The following is a 22065-nucleotide window of genomic DNA, read 5'->3' on the forward strand; positions in this document are numbered from 1 at the left end:
TTTTAATAATGTTCTTCTGTGAAAATTCTGTAAGACTTGTCTTTGATAAAGTTTTGGGTGTTTAAATGAAATGATATAGTGCTTTCAATAACTGAGATGCCTTGGTAAAGTTTTATTCACTTAAGATTTGGTATAGCAGTTAGATGCCCAGTTCCTTCCAGGAATCTTATTACAGATTCTTCGGTTCTGGAGGAAGAGGAGAGGGACTGAAAAACCAGTTTAAGAGGACCACAGGTAAAACAAAGAATAATGCCACTATGAGGTTTGGATATTTTGTTTAATTTGTTTCACCAGAAGTTTTATTTTGAAATGTGGCAGATGAAAAACATTGGTCATGTTGATGGACTTGAGTTGTCCAAATGATTATCTTCACATTAAACCATTCCCATGCATAGTTTGCCTCGCACATTTCAATTCAAGATTTTCTTTTTGCTTAAGCAAAAGTTTCATGAGCTATCTTTAAAATTTTAACTTCACAAATAAATTAAGGGAAAGTCACCTCTAAGCAGTAAATATATGTTTCTGGAAGGAAATTGTTCCAGAAAGTTGTTGATTGCAGAGACACTGTGAGACTAAGCTTTACACACACTGTAAAATGAAATTAGCAGTTTGGACTAGCTATGCCCCTGTGGCTTCTGCTCTGGAGCTGTTGAATTCTCAGTATTGGGAAAACAGCCAACAGTTCCTTGAATTTTAGTCCCACCTGTTCAAAGTATGCACCAATACTTGGAAAGCTGTCCAAACTTTCTGATTTGAATTGCAGATAGGATGGGGTTTGTTTTCTTTATAATAGTAAGATCAGTAAATTAGAAAAAAAGTAGTAATAAATTAGAATTATAATTCAGATCTGTAGCACACTAAATATTCTGCATTTTTGTAATACTAATATTGTAATACTAATATTTTGCTGATTTTAAAACTACATAAAATGCATTTCTGGAGATTTTGGTGTTCAGCATATCATATGAAGAAATATGAGAAAACTGAGAAATTCATTCATAGATTTGTCTTTATAAATTGACCATTTAAATAATGCATGCATTATTTGTGGGGGGTTTTTATTTTTTAAAATGATATGTATTTAATACTATGGGTCATGTTGTTTTGGGAAAATCAGCATAGGATATGTTGTTAAGAATTCAGATTTAATCATTCCATGTGAAAGGCACAAATTCAGTTTGAAATAGCTTTTATTCAATGGAAGAAGTATTTTCTATTGGCAAAACTAGAGGTTTCTCTCTAATTTTCTGTCTATATTTTTATAAATAAAATGCATTATTTGGCTGAAATTTTAAAAATATTTTTTTCACTAGAAGTTAGAGCAATCTTAGATTTTAAATAAATTGTTAAGGATCTTGAACATGTTATTTAGTTATGTTTTAAAATATAGCTAAGATTTGCAAATATTTACATTTTAGGAAACAAACTGTATTTAGTCAACATAATTTTTAAAATAACTAGGACGTGGATACACATAATTTTCTGCAGTAATTGACAACAGATGAAACTACATTTATAGATTCCCCTTTTATAGTTAAGGTAAAATTCATTTTAAAAACTTTATGTGTAGAAGTAAATTGTGCCAGGTAATATACATGTAACATTTACATTTTTAAGAACTGAAAAGTACAAAGTTCTGTGTCATTTAAATTGGCGAGTGTCTCTCTTCAGTCAATAGGCTTGATCATCATCTGAACTGCTCTTAAGGAGTATGACCCGCCTCTGTATTCGGCCCAGAAAATTCCATCTTGGTGCTTGCTTCTGTAATGGCCTCCTCTGTACCATACTCCATTTAGGTTAGAATGTGCACAGGCATTGTACCACCAGCCTCCTTTATGAAAGTGGGCGCAGTTTCCTTTGAGGAAAAAATATAGATATAAACGTAAAAGTTTCTTCTAGGTGTGGTACTCTGCAATCATCAAAAACTTATTCTGCCTTTAATTTGAACTTCCCTTACTAATTCCAGTTACCTTTATCTTAGCAGTTTTAAATGTCTTCACTTTTTTTTATTGCTGTTGCATCAACTACTTGAAAGATTACTTGAATTGCCTTTTTTTAAATCTTGCTCTTTGCTTGCTTAAAATGTGCCTTTTTTTAAAAAGGGGGATTTAATTTTCTAGGTAGCAGAGTAGATGCAAGCAGTGTTTATATGTGAAAGAGTTACAGAGGAAGAAATTGGGAAGGAAAGATACAGAAGAAGGTAAAAGTCTGAGGAAAACTGAATTTTCAAAATAAAATAGCAAAAAATAATACAAAGTAAAATAAAACCAGCAGTCAAATGGGTTTCTGTAAATAAGACATAAGTTATGGTCATATCTCTCTTCTTTTCTTGTTTACCAGTGTGAAATTGGTTAAAATAAAGACCTGTGTGCTGTTTGCCAAAATACAGCTGGAGAGAAAAACCAGTTTGGGGCAGGGATAGGGGAGAATTGTTGGGGGAGAATCTGTTTATCAGGACCAGAAAGCTGGGTTAAAAAGTCAAAAGCATATGAAAACTAAATTTGAAATTATGTGGATGGTCTAGTTGTTTCTTTCTAATGAAAATACTAATTTCCCCTCTGAATCAAGCTTTTTTGTTATTCCTGTGCCACATGTTACAGTCATCTTGGTTTTCCCCCTCAAAGAAATGCTCTTACACCATGTATCCAGATGGCTTGCATCCTTCACTCCTTGCCAGTCTTTATTCAAATGTTACTTTCTCACAGTAGCTTTTCCTGGCGAACCCATATAAAATAGCCCCCATCCCAGGCCTTGCTGCCCACCACTTTCTATTTTCTTACTCAGTTTTATTTTTGAGAGTATTTATTGCCACCTAACAAATTGTCTCTCCTCCAGTGAGTAAGCTCCAAAGGGCAGGAACTTTATTCACTGTTATATCCCTAGCACCTACAACAGTGCCTGGCACATGGCAGGTGTTAAGTTGTTATGAATTGTAGGCACTTGCACTTTATTTCCAGATGAATGTGTTTCTGTTTTGCTTTGTGTTTTTTTCCTAGAACTTTGTTTTTCACATAGATCACACTTTGGGATTGCCTTATAGAAGAGATCTTAAAGCTATTTCTTTCAGTAGGTTATACTTCCTGTTACAGTGACCAAAACTGACCTTTTTGAAAAGACTTTAGTAGCATATATATTAGTAGATTCTATTTAATGTATAGAAGATGATTATTCTACAAAGAATGAAAGTTTTTCATACTTACCTGCATACATATCTTTATCTCTGTCCAGTGTGGTGAATTGTTTACCATTATGCCACATCATAGAATCCCCTGCATTTCCCTGGTAAGTTCCCAGGCGCAGTCTATAGAATTCACTTTCGGGTTCCAGACGAAAGCTGCTGTATTCTGCATAGACTTTTTTATCACTCCAGTCTTCTAATTCAATCAGTAACTTGTAATTATCTTGATTGCTAAGCATATAGATATTTTCCAGTCCAAGCCAATATTCTCCGTCAATGTTTCCAAACCCTTTCTGTTAATAAGTGAAGAAACATGAGTGCATAAATAAGTATATAGTAAACATTTTTATAGATAAGTGTTAAACATTCAATAGCATAAAGATATTGGCCATTTAAGTGATAATGTGAGCTTCCATTTTAGTTGGTCACTTGAGGTTTATAAGCCACACATTGTCATTCTGGTTTTTTTTGGTTTTTTTTTTTTGCTTCTAATGTGTCAGTAATCATTTGCAGACCTAGCTTCAAATCCTATAAATTAAGACAAAGGCAAATGAGAATAAAATTTATCCATAGCTACTAAAAATATTAGCTAGTATACTACCCAGATCCTTAAAAAGGGTTCCTGGTCTCTCTCATGTTCATTTGAAGAGCCCAACATTTCTTTCCTAATAGTAATTTTTGTAAAGTAGTAAGTATAAGTCATCCAAACTGAAAGGGATCGTTTTAAAGTATATCTTCTGTTTTCTTTTTACAATTTAATTTTCACTTTAAAACTAGAGATGAGAATCATTTTTTTGACAGATGTAGATAATGAAAAAACATGTGGATAGTTATTTTTGACTGTGTATCTTATTTATTGCATAGCATCTTGTTTCTTGCATTATTGCAAGAATGGGTTTGTTTTACCTCCCTTAGGACTGCATCACTGATTTACCTTATAATTTTCCCAATTTCTGAAGAAGTTGACAGAGCCATCTGTTCTTTTCTGAATAACAGTCCAACCCCCAGGATCCAAACTGTTTTCACACCATAACTGCATTGGTCCATTGCTGTTTTCAGGTTTAATCATATAAATCCCACTGACCGAATGCCCAGCTTCTTTTGCTTGCTGACAGTCTTTGAATGGTCCTATAATTTAAATATCATTTATTATCAGCAAACTTAATATGAGAAGAGACGTATTAAAAGTTTTTAATCAAGATTCTTACCTTTGTGTCTTTGTTTACAGTTAACCACTGTCTGTCATATATAGACTATTATAAAATATAAACTAAATAAAAGGGTGACTCCAGTTCTATCTGGAACATTAATTTTGTTTTCATCTGTTCTTTTCTTTGTCCATATATATATATGTTTTTTATATTGTTATAATCCTAATACACGTAGAAAATTGGATTGTCTTAACATTTTCATGCAGCTATAGTCTCCATTCTGGCTGCATAATAGTCCTTGACATTGATATATTTTTATCTCTCTATCATTGGACATTGAGGTCTTACGATTTTTGCTGTTATAAAAACACTGCACAAAGTGTCTTCATTCTTATTGAATTCACTTTTTAATATTATAAAAATGCTGAGGGATCGATCTATTGGATTAGAGGATATCAACTTATTCATAGTCCTACATAGTACCCAAGTCACAGTTTTGGAAATTTGATTTCAGTGGAACATACTAGTACCTTGAGATACTCATTGCAAATGGGGTCAGTCAAATAAGTTTTAGAAATGCAAAATATTATGTTTCCCTTTTGGAAATTCTCAATGTGCATTCACATATTAAAGACTGAGAAGCCCTGAAATAAACCAGATGCCCAAACTCATAGAATCTTAAATTTCCCCCAACAACACTTACTAACAGCCCATGAGAACACATTTCAGGAATGTTAGCATAAATGCCTATCTAAAGAGTTGTATCAATCTATATGACTAATACTAGTTTTCTCATTTAACCTACAGTTATCTGGTGATACTTTATAGATGTTCTAGAGATAGAACAATTAATTAAGGTCATGGATCATAGAAGATGGTAAACCCTAGACATAAATCCCTATCTAATCCCAGAGTCTCTGCTCTGAACTGCTGTGTTGCATGCATTTGCCCTCATGTTATTTCATAGTTTTAGGTATTTTCCATTTTTAATCCACTTATAATTTCTTCAAATTTTACAAATTTTGTGAAATTGCTTTTAGGGTTTCTGACTCTTGAACTTGCGATTTCCACATTTTTGGATCTAGTGAATATTCTTTAGTTTCATCCTTCTTCAGTGTTTCAAGCCTTTTTTATAAACATGCAAAATATATTAACGGATTTAGAAAAAAGAATTACCCTAAAGATCTCTTAGAACAAAAAATGTATAAAAATTCTGATTGTCAAATTTTATATTTTACTAGAAATATGTGAGAGTTCAGTCAAGTAAAGTCCTTACAAGAATTTCTGTACTATAAGGTTAATAGGATTGTTGAAATTTTGAGAAATGTGTTATCTGTACTTTGCCAGATATGTTCAGTATTCCTTTTGGGTCTTATTGGGATAGAATTAATCTCATTGGGTAGTTCCACAACTATAACAATAGAAGGGGTTCTTAGAGACTACGAGCTCTTCCTTGTAGATTATTCCTTGAGGACAGAGACTTTTTTTTTTTTTTTTTTTTTGACTTCATGTCATCAGTGTTTAAACCCTTAGGAAAATGTCCATAATTTTTTGTTAATTAAATTACTCATTTTAAATACAAGGAAACTGAAAACTACACACAAAAATCAAGAGGACATCAGTTTCTCTAGTCCACATGTTTATTATAGTTCATTGATATTTTTCTGTCTTAAATTTTTAAAAATTATAATGCAATGTCCATAAATAGACTAGTAAAAATTAGAGAAACTGGAAAGCCTTATTTATGGTGTCTTTCTTGGGTTATATTTAAGTATTGTATTTTTTAGTTCTAGAGTTTCAGTTTGATTCTTTTTTTCATAGTTTTTATTGCTCTTTTGAGATGCCCTATCTTGCATTCATTATAAACGTATTTTCCTTTAAGATATTGAAAATAGCTATAACCACTACTTTAAAATTACTGTCCTTTCAGTCAAGTTTGCTGAGTTTTTATCATGAATGGATTTTGGAATTTTTCAAAGGCTTTTAAAATCTTTTTTCTTTTTTAATTTCTTTTCTAACTAGATACATCACAGGAATCAAAGGCTTTCTATCTGCCTACTGAGATGATGATGATAGGGTTTTTCTTTTTGTTGTTAGTACACGAATTACATTGAATATACATATATATTATGTATATTATATCTAATCTATATGAGAACAAAAAGTGTATATATTAGAAGAAAATATATAAAATATGTATATTAGAACAAAGAATGTATAAAAATTCTTATTGTCAAATTTTATATTTTACTAGAAATATGTGAGAGTTAAGTAAAGTTCTTATAAGAATTTCTGTACTATAAGGATAAGAGGATTATTGAAATTTTGAGAAATATGTTATTTATACTTTGCCAGATATACACACACACACACACACACACACACACACACACATATATATATATATATATATATGGTTTTGGGTTTTGTTTTTTTGGAGTCTGTTGCCCAGGCTGGAGTGCAGTGGTATAATGATAGCTCACCACAGCCTCAAACTCCTGGGCTCAAGTGATCCTCCCACCTCAGCCTCCCAAGTAGCTAGGACTACAGGCACGTGCCACCATGCCTGGCTAATTTTGTTTTTTTTTTTTTTTCTGGAGAGATGGGGTCTTGGTATATTTCCCAGGCTGGTCTTGAACTCCTGGTCTCAAGTGATCCTCTGACTTCAGCCTCCCAAAGTGTTGGGATTACAGGCATGAGCCACTCCACCCAGCCTTTACATTGATTGTATTTTGAATGTTAAACCAACCTTGTGTTCCTGGGATAGACTCAACTTAGTGAAAGTATTCAGAGCCCTTAACACTATACCTAACAAAGTAGTCATCATCAGTAATTGTCTGTTCTTTCATTTCTCTTTTATTCCTCATCTTAACACATAATTGTAGCTTATTTAATAATTTAAGTAGCTTATTTAATATCTGCTTATTTAATAAATTTAATATAGCTCACCAAAGATGAATGTACAGTCATTTGTACTGCAGATAAATATTACTGAAAAACCTCATGTTCTGCAAATACATGCATTAAAAATAGTAGCTAATTTTAGCTATTAACATAATTTATATTCAGCTGCAGTTACCTGTGGCACAAAACATTAATATGTTTGGAAAAAATCCCATGTAAACCAATATAACCTCTCTGTTTTGCTACCACTATTCTCCTTTTCACTGGTCACATATGGGCTACTTCACATTATAGGAAACATGCATTGTAGTCAAGTAGGAAGAAGGGTAAAGAGCTTGTATTTCAGAAAAGATGAAATTTATAGAATTTTAATTTCTTATGTGGGAGTGAGATGGAAGGAAAAGTGAATTATGACTCCCAGGTTCATTCTTAGATTATTTCATGTAATGCAGGTAGTATATTTGTTTGCTTACAGTATTCATAGACAAGGACTTTATCTTTCAGTGTGTATTCACAGTTTGAGCCCCCTTAGAAATTCAGATATGTAGTTACAAAACCACGTGATTCCTAGTAGGCGTGGTTCCCAGAATTCCCTTAATTCTGCATTATTCTTTCAAGAAATGTCCTTTCTGCATCTACTATAGGCTAAGGACTGTTTTAGGCTCAAGGGATAAAGAAACAACCTTAGAGTCAAGTACAGGGTGGGAGAAGTCGCAAGAAAGAGAGAATTCCACTATAATATGACAAGTACTTTGATGGAGTTATGTAGGGCATGTGGTAGCAAAGTCTAAGAACTAGCTGAGATCTCTAAGGAGCATCGCTCTTACTTTAAAACCTGTTAGTATTATAGTTAATGCACACATGAAAGTAGTTTTGTTACAACATATAAATATTTATCTCATTTTATAAATTTGCATATTCTGTAAATGTTATCTTTGTATTGCTTATTCTATGAATATCATTTTCATAAATGTTTACTATGCATTCGAGTATAGTTTTGACAGTTTACATTTAAGTATATATTCAAAGGTTGGACTTTTATTAGATTATTTGCTTTGCTGCAGAATATTTAGAAACATCAGTGTTCTGAATGTTGACAGAATATTTGTCAAGTATCATTTGTTCCATAGAGCTATATTCATTTTCTGCTATTTAATAGACATTCAGCTGTTTAAAGCCAAATGGAGAGTTCTGAGTTTTCTGAATCCAGCTTTGATTTGATAAGACTTCAATTATGCAAATTTAAGATTACCTTCAGCTTTAATTTTCAACCCATTTTTTGCAGTGGGCTTTGTGTTTACAGTTGGATATCTGCTAGACTTAGGAAAATGTAGTTGAAGTTCTTTTCCAGAACATATGAGTAAAATTTAGCAGTGCATAAAGCTACTTTTTTCTCCTCAGTAAAGATATTAAGTATCAGAATTCAATATTTATTTGTATTTATAAACATACCATTAACCTGTCCTAGTCCAGTGTATGTTGTTGATCCTAGCAGAAATATTTTCTCATTATTACTTGCAAATCCTATTTACTTTCTGCCCTAAAATTAGACTTATCTATTGTCCCTATCTTAAATGTTTTCACTGCTTTTTCTGTACCATAAAAAACATTGCTTGATAGAAATTGTTAAATGACAAATAGAAAATTTTAAGCTTTATTCTTGAGAAGCCAGATTTAGTTTAAAGGTTTGCATATTTTCAGAAATAAATTGATCGATATGTGAATCAGGAATTTGTTCATGGTGATTCAAAAGGTATAAAGTGGAATTACCTTTCTTTTAAACTAAGCATAGTATTAACTTTTTTTTGCAAGAGTCTTCTCAAAGCAGGCAACTGGAATTCTGTACATTGAATTTGAAGAACCAGTCTCTCTGTTCCTCAGTTTATGTGAGGATTAAAGTTTACATAGGGCTAATGAAACCATATTAATACCTCTGATTTATAGAAAGAAAAATGTTGACCAGTCATGCCACATTATTTCCCAAGACGTATTTATTAAGAACCCATATCTTGAATAGAACAATGAGTTAAAAAAGAAAAAAGGATTTCATACTTTGAATAGCAGCTTTACTGGGAGCCATCTGTAACATATGTGTTCTTTTTCTGTAAAAAGAACTTTTTAATTATAAAATTACAAAGAGAATCCTTTTTGTGACAAGAGAAACAGTAAACCAATTCAGAGCTTTCAAATTATTGGTTACCAAGTAGGATCTTTTGAGAGGTAAACTTTTCAGTTGGGTTGTGCATTAACTTTCAGATAAATATATTCAACATTTCTAGAGTGGGACGTTTGAGACAAATACTTTCTAAAGTGACAGTAGGGTCTTTCTGTAATAATATGAATTACCTAATTTATTAATCTGTATGTTTAAACTGTATTTAGCAAACCAAACTTTTATTTTTTTAATTATTAAAGAATTTATCAATTATTTTCTCATAACTGGCTAATACAGTCATTTTCCAACAGCACTTTGGCTTAACTAGTTTTTTTGTTTTGTTTGTTTTGTATTAAATGTTAGTATAAGTATTCCACTGAAACCAATTATACCTAAAAGGTGTGTTAAGAAGCATTATAAATAATTTGAAAAATGTAAATATTTGGTGATTTAAAATAACCCTACCACTAAAAAGCATATTTTTAGTTTCTAATGACTACTTTCCAAGTTTAACTTTTTTTGTTTGTTTGTTTGTTTGTTTTTGAGACGGAGTCTCACCCTGTCGCCAGGTTGGAGTGCAGTGTCGTGATCTCGGCTCACTGCAACCTCCGCCTCCCAAGTTCAAGCGATTCTCCTGCCTCAGCCTCCCAAGTAGCTGGGATTACAGGCGCCCGCCACTACAAAGTTTTAATTTTTTAAGCTTACCATTTATGTCCTCATAAACCTAATATGACAAGGAAAGACACATAAAGGGAAGTGTATAACATATGTAATAATTAACGGTGGTCAAACCATGCCAGATCATACACAAAACACTTCTACCTGCACCCCCTCGTTTAATCATCACAACAATTTATTTATAAAAGAGGCAACTGAACCCCAGAAAGCTTTGGCAGAATCCAAGTTTACTGATATTCAGATCTATGCTTTTACGCATGGTGAAGGAACTTTCTCCACTCATCTCTCCTACAAAGAATAAACTTATTTTTATAAATATGCTATTTGTAAAAGAGTAATGTTTTATTTTATAAAAGACTAACCCAAAATGCAGGCACCAAATAACATTGACAGTTAAGAATTTCATTGATTGCAGCTTGTCAGGCTGATTATTACATGCTCAAACATTTTGTTTTTAAGGTAGAGAAGAAGGTAATGTGTTTGAAAAATGTTTTTTATCTAAATACTATGTTTTATAAATTCATGGGTTTTTTTGAGGTAGATTTTTCTTATAACCATTTTTAAAGAAAATAAAAGATGGTCATAACACCTTTTATAAAATGTGATATGCATAATAATTTACCATCTTCACCATTTTTAAATGTACAGTTTATTGGCATTAAGAACATTTATATTGTACAGCCATCACCACCATCCTTCTCCAGAACTCTTCATCTTGCAAAACTGTAACTATTAACCATTAAACAACTCCCCATTCACCCTCCCCATAACCTCTGGCAACCACAATTCTACTTTCTGTCTATGAATTTGACCACTCTAAGTACTTAATATAAGTAGAATCATACAGTGTTTATCTTTTGTAACTGGCTAAACACCTCTTAAAATATACATTGTTGTTTATTTTCACCTTATGCACGTAGAGACTTTAGAATGACCACGTACCTACATGTAAAGTACAGTAATAGGAATTTCTTGGTGCCAGAGCATACATAAGTACACCAGTAGCCATCCATCTTTACCCTTTTTGTGCAAGCACCGTAACAGCCTGAGACATCTTTTTCCAGAGAGACGTAAAAATAACATAAGTGAATAATTGAGCACATTATGTAAAGAAAATAGCTAGCCTATTTGTTGTTGCTTGTAGTAATTTAATTTAGTAAGAATCACACAATATTAGAATTTGAAAAGGATATTAGAATAATCCAGTCCAGCACTCTCATTGGACACATGAGAAAACACAAACTGGTAGTGACTTACCCAAGGTTACATAACAAAGGTAATGGTGGAACCAGTGGTTCTTAATTCCATGCTCTTTTCCTTATGTGTTCATTAATGTACTAATTAGTGTAGTAATTCTTATGGTGTAGCAAATTATGCCTTTGAATTTAAGAGATCAACATTTATAGAGTAAAATAAGTAAAAAGTTAATGTTTACATAAAACAAATAATGAATAACAGAAAAAAGTTACATGCCCTTAATTTTTGCATTAAAGAAAGGTTTATTGGGGATAAGTTCACCATTTTTTCATTAAAACAAAATGTGTTTAAGAGGACTTTTGACATACTAAATCCGTAACATGAGGTTTAATTCTGTAGCATTAGTGGGGTTTTTTTGTACTAATGCTCAGTGTATAATAAAACATAGAATTGGTATGTTTCATTTTGTATAAACATTTTCTTAGAAAAATTTGTCAGTGTTTAAAAATGTGAATAATGATTTCTGCTAGAATTGGTTATGCCATCCACTCAAGCTTCAGGGATCATGTAGAATACTCCTTGGCAGTTGTCTTCATACTTACGTAATCGTATACCTCATCAGTTAAAAAAAATTCACACAGCTCAATTATGTTTGTTTATAACTTACGTATACAAACTACTGATAAATTATATAAAAGCTTACATAAAACAAAATTTTTTAAAGGATATCAAAAGCAATTTTCTGTTTTTCATTTCTGTACCCAGTGGATCACTTAATACACCGCATTTTCCTTTGGAAATCAAAGGGGTTGAGGTTTGTTTGTTTGTTGTTGTTGTTGTTGTTGTTTGAGTCTCACTCTGTCGCCCAGGCTGGAGTGCAGTTGTACGATCTCAGCTCACTACAACCTCCGCCCCCCAGGTTCAAGTGATTCTCCTGCCTCAGCCTCCTGAATAGCTGGGATTACAGGCACGCGCCACCACGCCAAACTAATTTTTGTATTTTTAGTAGAGACAGGGTTTCACCATGTTGGCCAGGATGGTCTCAAACTCCTGACCTCAAGTGATCCCATCTGCTTCAGCCTCCCAAAGTATTGAGATTACAGGCATGAGCCACCATGCCCAGCGAGGATATTAATAATGATCATTATTTACCTAATTTAATGATACTCTGGCCTATTGCTACTGTAACTTAGAACAGTATAACATGAACAAATCCAGTATGATATAACATATTACTTTCATGAGGGTCTTTGGAATGGCAATTTTAAGAAGCTCTATAAAAATGTTACCAAATCAGCTAACACATATTTAGCAACTGCAGATAAGTATGAGATAAGACACAGTAACCATCTACCAGGAAGGAGCTTATAATATAGTTGAAAAGCATCTTAGTTAGATGTATGCTGAGTGTATGTAAAGATAACTGATAATTCAAGAGGGACTATACATAATGTCTTACATGTGTTACAGGGAGTAGAGGTATTCATGGAGAGGAACAATCACTTCAAACCTGTGGGAGTCAACAAGGGCCTCAAGGAGGAGTTGCATTTTATTTATTTGGTTGGTTGGATGGATGGATGGTTGGTTTGGCTTGAGCCTTATTCTTTGAGTAGGCAGAAAGCTTGGAAAATATTTAGGGGAAAATGAGTGGATTTATTTTATTGGAACAGATGGTTTTTGTGAAGGAAACTAGTGGAAGGTCCACTAGGAAAGTAGGCTTGAGTCTTTAGGAGGACATTATACTTAGCCAGACTAAGCAAATTGGACTTTTTCTGTTTGCAGAAAGCAGATATGTAAGTAGTTTAAGAAGATGGATCTGCTGGCAATGTAAATATATTTTGATGGAGAGAGAAAACAGAGTTACACCAGTTGGCAAGCTATTATACAGTTCATAGTAAGAACTAACATTTGAGTGCCAGGCACTGTTCTAAGCACTCTTCAATTGTTAAATCTTACGAGGTAAATACTGTTATTCCCATTTCACAGGTAAGGAAATTGAGGCACAGATAATTTCTTTCCCCGAAGATCACACAGCTGGTAGCCTATGGAGTCTCTACCTTCTGGCTGCTGCTGTGGATCATTTGAATGTAAACGAGAGTTCCGGCTCTGAATAGAAATGAGGGACATGCACACAGGAGACCAAAAAGGAGACCTGGGTAGAATTCAGTGGCCTATGTATGGGGCAGCTGGGGAAGTGTCAAAGATGAGCCAACCTCATTTGGAAAGGGGTGACAACATTAACCAAAACAGAGATGTTGAGATCAAGTGGTGAAAAGACAGTTAACTATCTTCCAGAAGCATTCAGACCAACAAGTAGACAGACGTATCAATAACTAACTTCAATGTAATATCATATAGAAAACATGTTTAAGAAATAGTCAGTGATTTGGGGAAAGAGCCACCTAGGTATGTTTGTTTGAATCTGGGAAGTCATAACATCAAAGGTATTATTTGAGTTAAGCCTTGATATCTGCTAAATTGACAGATAAGCTGAAAGAAGATGTTTCAATAAAGAGTAGCATTTGAGGTAATGGTGAAATATCCAAATGCTAACATCTAGCTTTGGTTAAATCAGGAGGGAGAGCTCCATTCAGGAATCATCTGAGCAGTGGTGATACTTGAAGCCAAATATTCTAAAGTAGAGTATCTTGAAGAAAGACTTTAAGGCATAGAAGGAAGAAGATGCCAGTGAAGGACCTAAAGAAATAGGAAGGAAGGAAGAATATTAAAATGGAGAAGGCCAGGAAAGCAGGGCTGTGAACAGCCAAGTGGTATTCACTGACAGAGATGAAACCACTTCGTGATATATTTCTTTCTAGTTTTATTCTTTGTTTTTATTGTTATTGTTTAAAATTATTTCATAGTATGTGTTTTATGACCTGCCTTTTCAATGAGTAAATGAGCTGCAATTTATTTACTCATTGCTTTGGGGCATTTGGGTTTTCCCTTCCACTCTTAGGAAGCAAATCAGCTTGTAAAGGATTCTGGGGAATGAGTTATAAGAAAATGGATACAAGTGTAAAATAAATATCAGAAAGTTAGCAGTGGGTTTAGTAAACTGAAACAAAGATGAATTATTCATCTTTGCTTTCTGGACAGCTAGATCAGTGACTGATGTTGAATGCATGAAGAGAAAGAAATGAAATTTAAAAGTGGAGTTTGGAATCATGCATGATCAATGCAATAGTTTTTTTTATAGTAATGAACATTTATGTTTCTTAGTATACGCAGTACTAATTGTTTAGCCTTGGAAATAGGAGCGATACCTTTTCTTCTTGAGGCTGAGGGCAAGAGGTATGGCTTTTGTACAGATGCTTTCAAGATAAGAAAGAACAAAACTCAGGACCTGATTAGACTTACTCAGTATGGTAGTAGATGAGTCATCTGCTGAGAGTGAAGATAATGAGGTGTGATTACAGCTTGAAGAGAGTGAAAGCAAAATTTTACGTGTTTCTTTTGAAGAAGATGATAGTACAAGCAGCAGGAGGTAAATAAAAGAATTGTTGGGTAGCAGCGACGACCCAGCTAGAAACTGATAGGATGGTTATGGCGCACAGGAGTGGTTCGGAGGGGAACATGGATTTATTCAAGAATAGTAGCCCCTCAATTATAAGAATTTGGATGGAAGACTGTTTTTTTTCACAGAGTACACTAAGTTTTTATAACCTTCTAGAAATTCAGAGCTGGAAGAGGAGATGTATTTAAGTTCAATTCTTGATTATATTAATAAAAAACAAAAATAGAAATTTTAATGTACATGTATAATAACATCACAAAATGAAGAATAAGCATTTATTATGAGCATTGTTTGATAAAGCATAAAAATATTAACCTCATACTCCCACGTTTTACAGTAAGAGGTTACTCACCTTCATTGATGAAAGTTACCGGTGGTATCTTGAAAGGGCTTTTGGTGGGAGAAGTTGCCAGATCAGGTGGTGGCATTAAATCTCTAGGATAACCTGGATCCCTCTGAATCTCGTTACCTCCCAGCAGACCAGGAGTATACTGATGGCTGTTAGGAATATGTTGTGGCACCACCTGGACAAGTGGGGGAGACACATGGGTGTCTTGTCGGGAAAATATCCTCAAGCACTGTTCTTCCAACAAAGTGATCATCACAGATTGGTTATTGACAAGATCTGTCAAGGAAGCATATTTCACCTCTAGTTCCCTGTACCTTGTTGCCATCTTCAACATTTCTGTGGTGACATTGAGGATTTTGTTTTCCAATTGGGAAAGTTCAAGTGAATTATCCCTCTTACGGATAATCTCATGTAATAGTTGCATGTAGAGTTGAGTAACACGAGAGTTCATGTTACGGCTTTCCTTTCTCAGCAGCTTTACCTCATTCACAATGTTTCCATCTACATCCACCACCAGTTGCAGAACATCTATCTCCCGCTTCTGCCTGGAGAGCACATCCTTCAGGTTTTCAAGGTCCATCCTGGTGATCATGTCTTTAATGGTACTTGCATCTTGCCCTTTGGTGTTGACACAGATTGGCCCTGTTATTCTTTGTTCAGGTACCAGGAATGTGTATGCACATTTCTTTGCTTCCTCTTTACCATCTGTGGCGCGAGGGTATCTTCTCTGGTTTATTTTTTTAATTTTGAATTGTCCACCTCTGCAATGTCCAACGTCCACTAGTAGAAAGAATAGCACACCTAGGGCCCAGGTAAAAGCCTTCATTTTGAAATGAGGTTGTAAAATGATGTCTTTTGAAAAACAAATCAGTGAAGGGGAAAAAGCAAAAAGAATTCATGTTAATCTACATTAAAGTCAGTAATATTAAAAACTATCTGAGGGAAAACTGAATATTGGTGTTAATAAATTAGGCTAGAATTAACTTTATTAATTTCTTAATTTTAATATTAAGTTGTAGTACTTTGGCATTTGTTTAAAAATTAGGTTTCAGAGAATAGCTCTTTCAGCTATCACCTCATTGTAATGCTTTTTGTTCCCCAGTTTATTGAGCAGATTTTGGTCAGTGTCCACTCTGTGCAAAGGTACATTGCTAGTGCTGTTGAGGCTTTTGAGACCCTGATAAGATAGCTTTCTTACCTTTAAAAAGCTCACTACCTTAAGACTATGAAAATGGTACACAGTGTTTGTAAGGCATTAATTAAAACATTCTTGTCTAACCAGTATTACAATTACCAGGTGACTTTACTAGCCAATGTTTTAGATTCATACCATGCAATTCCAATTAAATTGGTCCTCTGTAATAAATTATGTCTTCTTCATTAAAATGTTCAATAAAGTTAAAGATTTTAGACAAATCTAAAGCCAGATAGTTTTAGCATCGTATGCTTTTTATTTTTATAGCATCTCCTTTTGGGATTAGTGACAGGTTTTAGAATGATAGAACGCTCACAGTCATTGTGGGTAATTATATTTCCTGAACCATAATTATATGTACTCTAAGCTTATAGATGATTCAGCAGATTTGTTCTTCTAACAGAAGTTCTACTGAACTGTATTTTAGTACAATGTTAGTAATTTTCTACATGCATTACCAAGGAAAGAAACATATCTGTAATTGAATATGAATGTCAGAGTTGGAAACGCCTTAGAGACCCTGTCATTCAAGAACCTCTTTGTACTCTGCATGTTGAAGGCTAAGGCCACACAAGGATTAGAACTAGGTCTAGATCGGGTTCTCTGGCCCATAGTCAGTATTTATAGCGGCAGCACATATACTAAAATATGTGCTTGGAATGTTTTGTTTTTGCTGTAGCAGATGAGAAATACTTCTTTATAGTACAAATTCTTCTGAGGTAACAGTTTTAAGAGCCAATACTTTTTCCTTTCTCTTTAGTTACCTCCCACAAAAGTAGCAGCAGTAGAATGGGTAAGGTATGTTCACTCCATCAGATCTACTAACGAGCTGGTCTATTACAGGCCACCTTTTCACTCTTGCGAATTTGATACCTATCTGCCATTTTTGAAGGATGGCAGTGGATACCCTAAGACAGAGCTTTTCTGTCCAAATTTCCACATAAGTACCTGTTTCTTGATTTAAGAAACCAACTCCTAAGTCGTTTATGCCTGTTATTAATAACAACACAACAATAACAGTAATTAATGTTTATTGAGTGCTTGTTCAGTGTTAGGCACTGTTTTAAGCCATTTTCATGTTTTACTTATCACCACAACCCTATGAAGTAGATTATTATGATCCCCACTTTCAGATGGAAAACTTGACATCCAAAAGTTAAGCACCTTATTATCAAGAGTCACACAGGTTCATAGTGGTGGAGCGAGAATTTGAATCCTGGCTGAGGACTTCAGAGTTCATGTTTTCATACCCTTATATTTATGTAGCTTAACACATGTTAACTATTTGCATTTACAACACTGAAGTAATGCTGTATCATTTTATAAAGGAGTAAAATCCTTGAGAAGCTAAATCACTCAAATGGGATTCAAACCTTCTACTCCTAACTTTTCTAAACCTGTGATTTTTACCCTAGTCATATCATAACCACAGAGGAGTCTTAAGTTTATGTTTCTTGTTTTTCACAGCCTTTTCCTGGTTTATATCCATTTTCATTGACTGGTTACTTAATTATACAAAAGTGTTTATTGATAATTTTTGGTAGAATTTGTGTCCAAGTTCTGCCAAATCATTTTTTACATCTCAGACTTTTCTGCTGCAGTGCCTTTCCCTCCATATGTACTCTGTCAGCTGGTAGTTATATATCTAACCTATGATTATGGACCCCTCCCGAAAACAAAGGTCATGTCAATGAAATATAGACTCTTCTGCTATCGTCATGAAGACTACTGCTACTTTCACTTTCTAAAACCATGTTCTTTTGTTTTTGGTATTTTTCAGTTGAATAGTGTCTTCAAAATGGGTGGATAATGAAAATAAGGCAAATATGGATGGAGTATGGAGAATTATTATTATTTTACCAACAAGAGAGGGAATGAAAACAAAAGATAGGGAGGCCATAACAGTCTGTATTTCTATCGAGGCCTTCTTTTGCTGACTGATAGCCAAAGCACACGTGGGTTTTTTTTTTAGCTTTTTATGTTTTCATAACTTGCTTTCTGACATATATAGAAAATTTAGACAGAAACAGTCATCTATTTTATTTTTAAAAATAGACTTTTACTATATATGTTACCTATACTAAAAACCGATAAAATATTTATTATATCTCCAGATTCGTGGAATTTAGATATGGGTTATTTTAAAAACTAGGGACAAGAAAACAAAAGCCGTCATACTCCTGGGCACATGTATATCATTTTTCCTATATATTTAATTTAACTTACCTACTGCTAAAGTCCGTTCGTTTTAATACTAGAATGGAAACTCTTAGATCATAAAATTATTTTACTTAAATAATATTTGCTATTGAAATAAACTACCAAAGCAGGGAGAATGCAGGAAGTAATATAAAACTCTAAAACAAATAGAATTTTATTAGTAATATTCTGATTGAACAGCTCGTATTAATACCAGACACAGATTTTTATAGAACAGCTAAAAGTGCATCATCCAAGACTGCTGTTAGGACTTAGCATCAGTATTGTCATTGAAGAACAAAAAACACCAAAATGCTAATCTATTAAAATAAAAGCAGCTTCCTTGTGTGTATTCTGCCTTGGCTCATTGTGGTTCCTATAAGATTAAATCATAAGATAAATCACTGTTTACCACAAGAAAAAGTGATCTAAATTAGCATTTAAAGGAGGCAACTAAAAGTTTATTTTTTAAATAAATACAATTTTTTTAATAATACAAAAATATTGGCTTCACTGTCACTTAAAGCAGGGCAAGGAGCCACATTTCTTAAGTAGTAGACTAGCTACGTCAGGAGTAAAGAACTGGTTTTAAAAATACATTTACTGTTATGTTTTCTAAAAACATTCTCTTATTTAATATTTTCTCACATATATTCTGTTTTGAAGCGAAAGACCCATAAATCTGTGTTACCTCATAAAACTTGCTGTATATGTTAAAATTTTCCTAGGCCCCAAGAGAATGTTATAAATTAGTTATAGAATACTTATGTTTAAATCTAAGTCTTTACTTAGTTATTTTTAAAAGAGAAAAAAAAGGTCTTCTATGCATTGGGTTAATTTTATTAGTAGCATTTCTCTTCATAGTTGCTATATTGCCAGCTAGTAGAGAGAAGAAACGAAAGTCAAGATTTGCCTCCTTTCAGATGGTAAACTCATAGAGGCATTTAACTGGCTGTGTCATGCACTGAAAACAACATGAGGCAACGAAGTTAAATTTATGAAGCATTCAGGGTATGTTAGATAAAGAATTTCTAGATTGTGAAATATGTTCTGGGAAGAGACTTGAAAACAATCTAATCGCCTGGATATATTTAAGAAAAGGATAAATAGTTATCTGTGTGATTTGGGGTTCAGATTAAATGCTTGCCTTAAGACAGTGTCAGTAAGAACTGAGGCTTAATGAAGTCCTGCACTTTCCATAGCATGTAACAATAAAAAAGAGAGATGACAGTATTTCAGATCCACTATTGCTTGGGAATTTTGTTAGAATTTCTTGTAAAATGTATGTTTAACAGAAATCCTGCCAGTATTTACAGTTTTAAATCTTTAAGGAAAGGATACGAAAGCAAAGTTGGAAAAAATTTTAGCTGTACCACTATTTGCTTGTTCAAGATTCTTAACCATTAATATCTTTAATTTTTACAAGGCCAAAGGAGCCCCAAATCTAACAAACGTAAGTGTCTTTGGTTTAAGGCATACTATTGGTAACGAGTAATTTTATCTTTAATAGTTTTTATAATGCATGTAAAAAAAGCTCCCAGATAGAATATTGAAGGAAACCTCTTATGTGTGCTTAACAAAATTATTTCTATCTAAAAATATTACATATTTCTAGCCTTTTAGTCATGTATTTAATTAATTACATCTTCTGGGTTCTTATTTTCTATTGTTAATACTGACTACTTACATAATGCTTTTATGTGTATATCAATAACTTTGCTTTTCCAAGTAATTCCATTTGTAGCAAGTTAATTTCTGTCATCCAAATTAAATTACTGTTACATGTAAGCCTGGAAAGCTATTTAAAATTTTGAGTTGGAACAAGAAATGCCATAGATTACTCTTAAATCTGTACAAGAATTTCTGCTTAATATTTGGTTATACTGTAATTGAGATTTTGTTGCAAAGACTTTCAACTATTTTTATATCTTAGCTTTGTTTTATGACTACACTCTGAGAAATCCAACAGTTCATGTATGTCTTCAGCACACACACTGTAGCTGCAGGAAGAGAAACTAATTGCGTTCAGGACTATTTAGTTTGTATTCCTTTGTTTTTAATCATTGTGCTATAAACCTTATACATTTAATCTGTTACTTGTTAAAATGTCTTTCTGCTGTCACTAAAGCACTTGTTTTCAGAAACCCAGCATGGGATGCATGTATCAGTCTGTAATCATATACACTAAATATCATTAAATTGAACCTCAAATAATGCATTAACCATCGCACAGTACTTAATGTTTTTATGTCAAGTTGCAAGATAAAACCTTTTTCAGATAAGATAAACTAGTATATTCTAAAGGTCTTTGTTTAGTGAAAGATTCTGAAATTTCTACTACAAATATAAAATAGTTATGCATTTACTATACATAATATTTATAAATGAAAGAAATATTAAATACCTTTTTGTATCTGTTGATACAGTGAATCCAGAAACTTGCTGCCCTTATTCTTGATTTTAAAAATCAGTGTAGAAGTTTGTTCATCTGTGACTTTAATGGCAGCTGCATTTTTGTTTTGAACCGTTGAATCCAAGCTGTAAGAAGGAACTTCTTTTTCCTTTTACAATACTAATCAATTGAATTTGACGAGCCACCTGTGTAGTTTTAAGTAGTATAGTAGAAGTTCGGGTCTGTGGGCCGTCTTTAATCCAGCAGAGAAAGTGTTGTGGCTTTGCTCTGTCTGCCACATGGAGAAATGCAGTAACCAGCTGCAGCTGACCCAGATTGTATATACAGTACCCCTGAATAGTGATTCCCTCTTTCTCAGTAGACTCAAGTTCAGCCCACATATTACATCACCAAAAATTGCTGGAGACTGGGGGCGGGAATCTCCTCCTTAGGATTTCCTCTTTGTAGCCTTAAATAGGGGGGTGGGATCAGCAGGAGGTTGAATAGTTTCAAACAAGGAGAGATTGTGTGCAGGTTGAAGGAAGGGCACCATCTGGAAACAAACTATCATAGTTCAGCGGGCAATTATAAAACAAACATTTTAGTCTGCTGGCCAGAGATCTTTTAAGTTGAATACCGAAAAAAAATAGTGCTCAACTTCACTTAGAAATAGTTGCAGGCTGATGAGTTTGGTTTTTGTTAACAAAGAACAAGAGCTAGACTTTGTCAGGAGGCAGCCACCTAAGTAATGTAATACTCTTTATAGCCTAGAAGAATTTGTAAACATTTTACTTATTAAGTTGCTAATGAAGGTTTTAAACTTACAAGAAACTTGATGTTGTTATAGTATGTTATGTCTTACTGTGTAATGTATCTTAAGATGAAACAGCTTTTATGTATAATTACCAAACATGAGTGAAATTCTTTCAGATACTTAATACTTTTAAATATTAAAATTCTGATGTTACATAATGTCATATCCTCCTATTCTACAAAATGACCTCTCTTCTCTGTATAAGGTCATTCTTATTAATTGATGTGGTGTGGTTTAAAAACAAACATAGCCCTGAACTGAGTAAAAAACAAGGAAGCTCTGACTCTCCACCAGCTATGTGAACTTAGACAAATCACTTTACCTGCCTCTGGCAAG

At 33.5% G+C, this 22065-nt stretch overlaps 2 protein-coding genes across 2 annotated transcripts in view; one reads left to right on the forward strand and one right to left on the reverse strand.

Annotated features, from left to right (window-relative positions):
• RALGPS2 (Ral GEF with PH domain and SH3 binding motif 2) overlaps positions 1–22065 on the forward strand; it is a 188108-nt gene that overhangs the window by 117336 nt on the left and 48707 nt on the right. The window lies entirely within an intron of this gene.
• Positions 1173–21582, reverse strand: ANGPTL1 (angiopoietin-like 1). The gene is made up of 5 exons (XM_011981460.1): positions 20928–21582; positions 15133–15981; positions 4113–4306; positions 3201–3471; positions 1173–1855 (listed from the first exon to the last, which is right to left on the reverse strand). The coding sequence occupies exons 2-5, from the start codon at positions 15953–15955 to the stop codon at positions 1668–1670; spliced, it is 1476 nt and encodes a 491-aa protein (XP_011836850.1). The 5' UTR covers positions 15956–15981; positions 20928–21582; the 3' UTR covers positions 1173–1667.

Source organism: Mandrillus leucophaeus, unplaced genomic scaffold (genome assembly GCF_000951045.1).
Source record: "Mandrillus leucophaeus isolate KB7577 unplaced genomic scaffold, Mleu.le_1.0 Scaffold226, whole genome shotgun sequence".
Classification (NCBI taxonomy): Eukaryota; Metazoa; Chordata; class Mammalia; order Primates; family Cercopithecidae; genus Mandrillus; species Mandrillus leucophaeus.

Excerpts from the sequence above, each read along its gene's own strand:
- ANGPTL1 (XM_011981460.1), bottom strand. The coding sequence starts at position 15,955 with ATGAAGGCTTTTACCTGGGCCCTAGGTGTGCTATTCTTTCTACTAGTG. Across the intron at positions 4,307-15,132 it reads GGTAACTTTCATCAATGAAG|GACCATTCAAAGACTGTCAG; the intron begins GTGAGTAACCTC and ends TTTAAATTATAG. Across the intron at positions 3,472-4,112 it reads GAAATTGGGAAAATTATAAG|AAAGGGTTTGGAAACATTGA; the intron begins GTAAATCAGTGA and ends ACTTATTAACAG.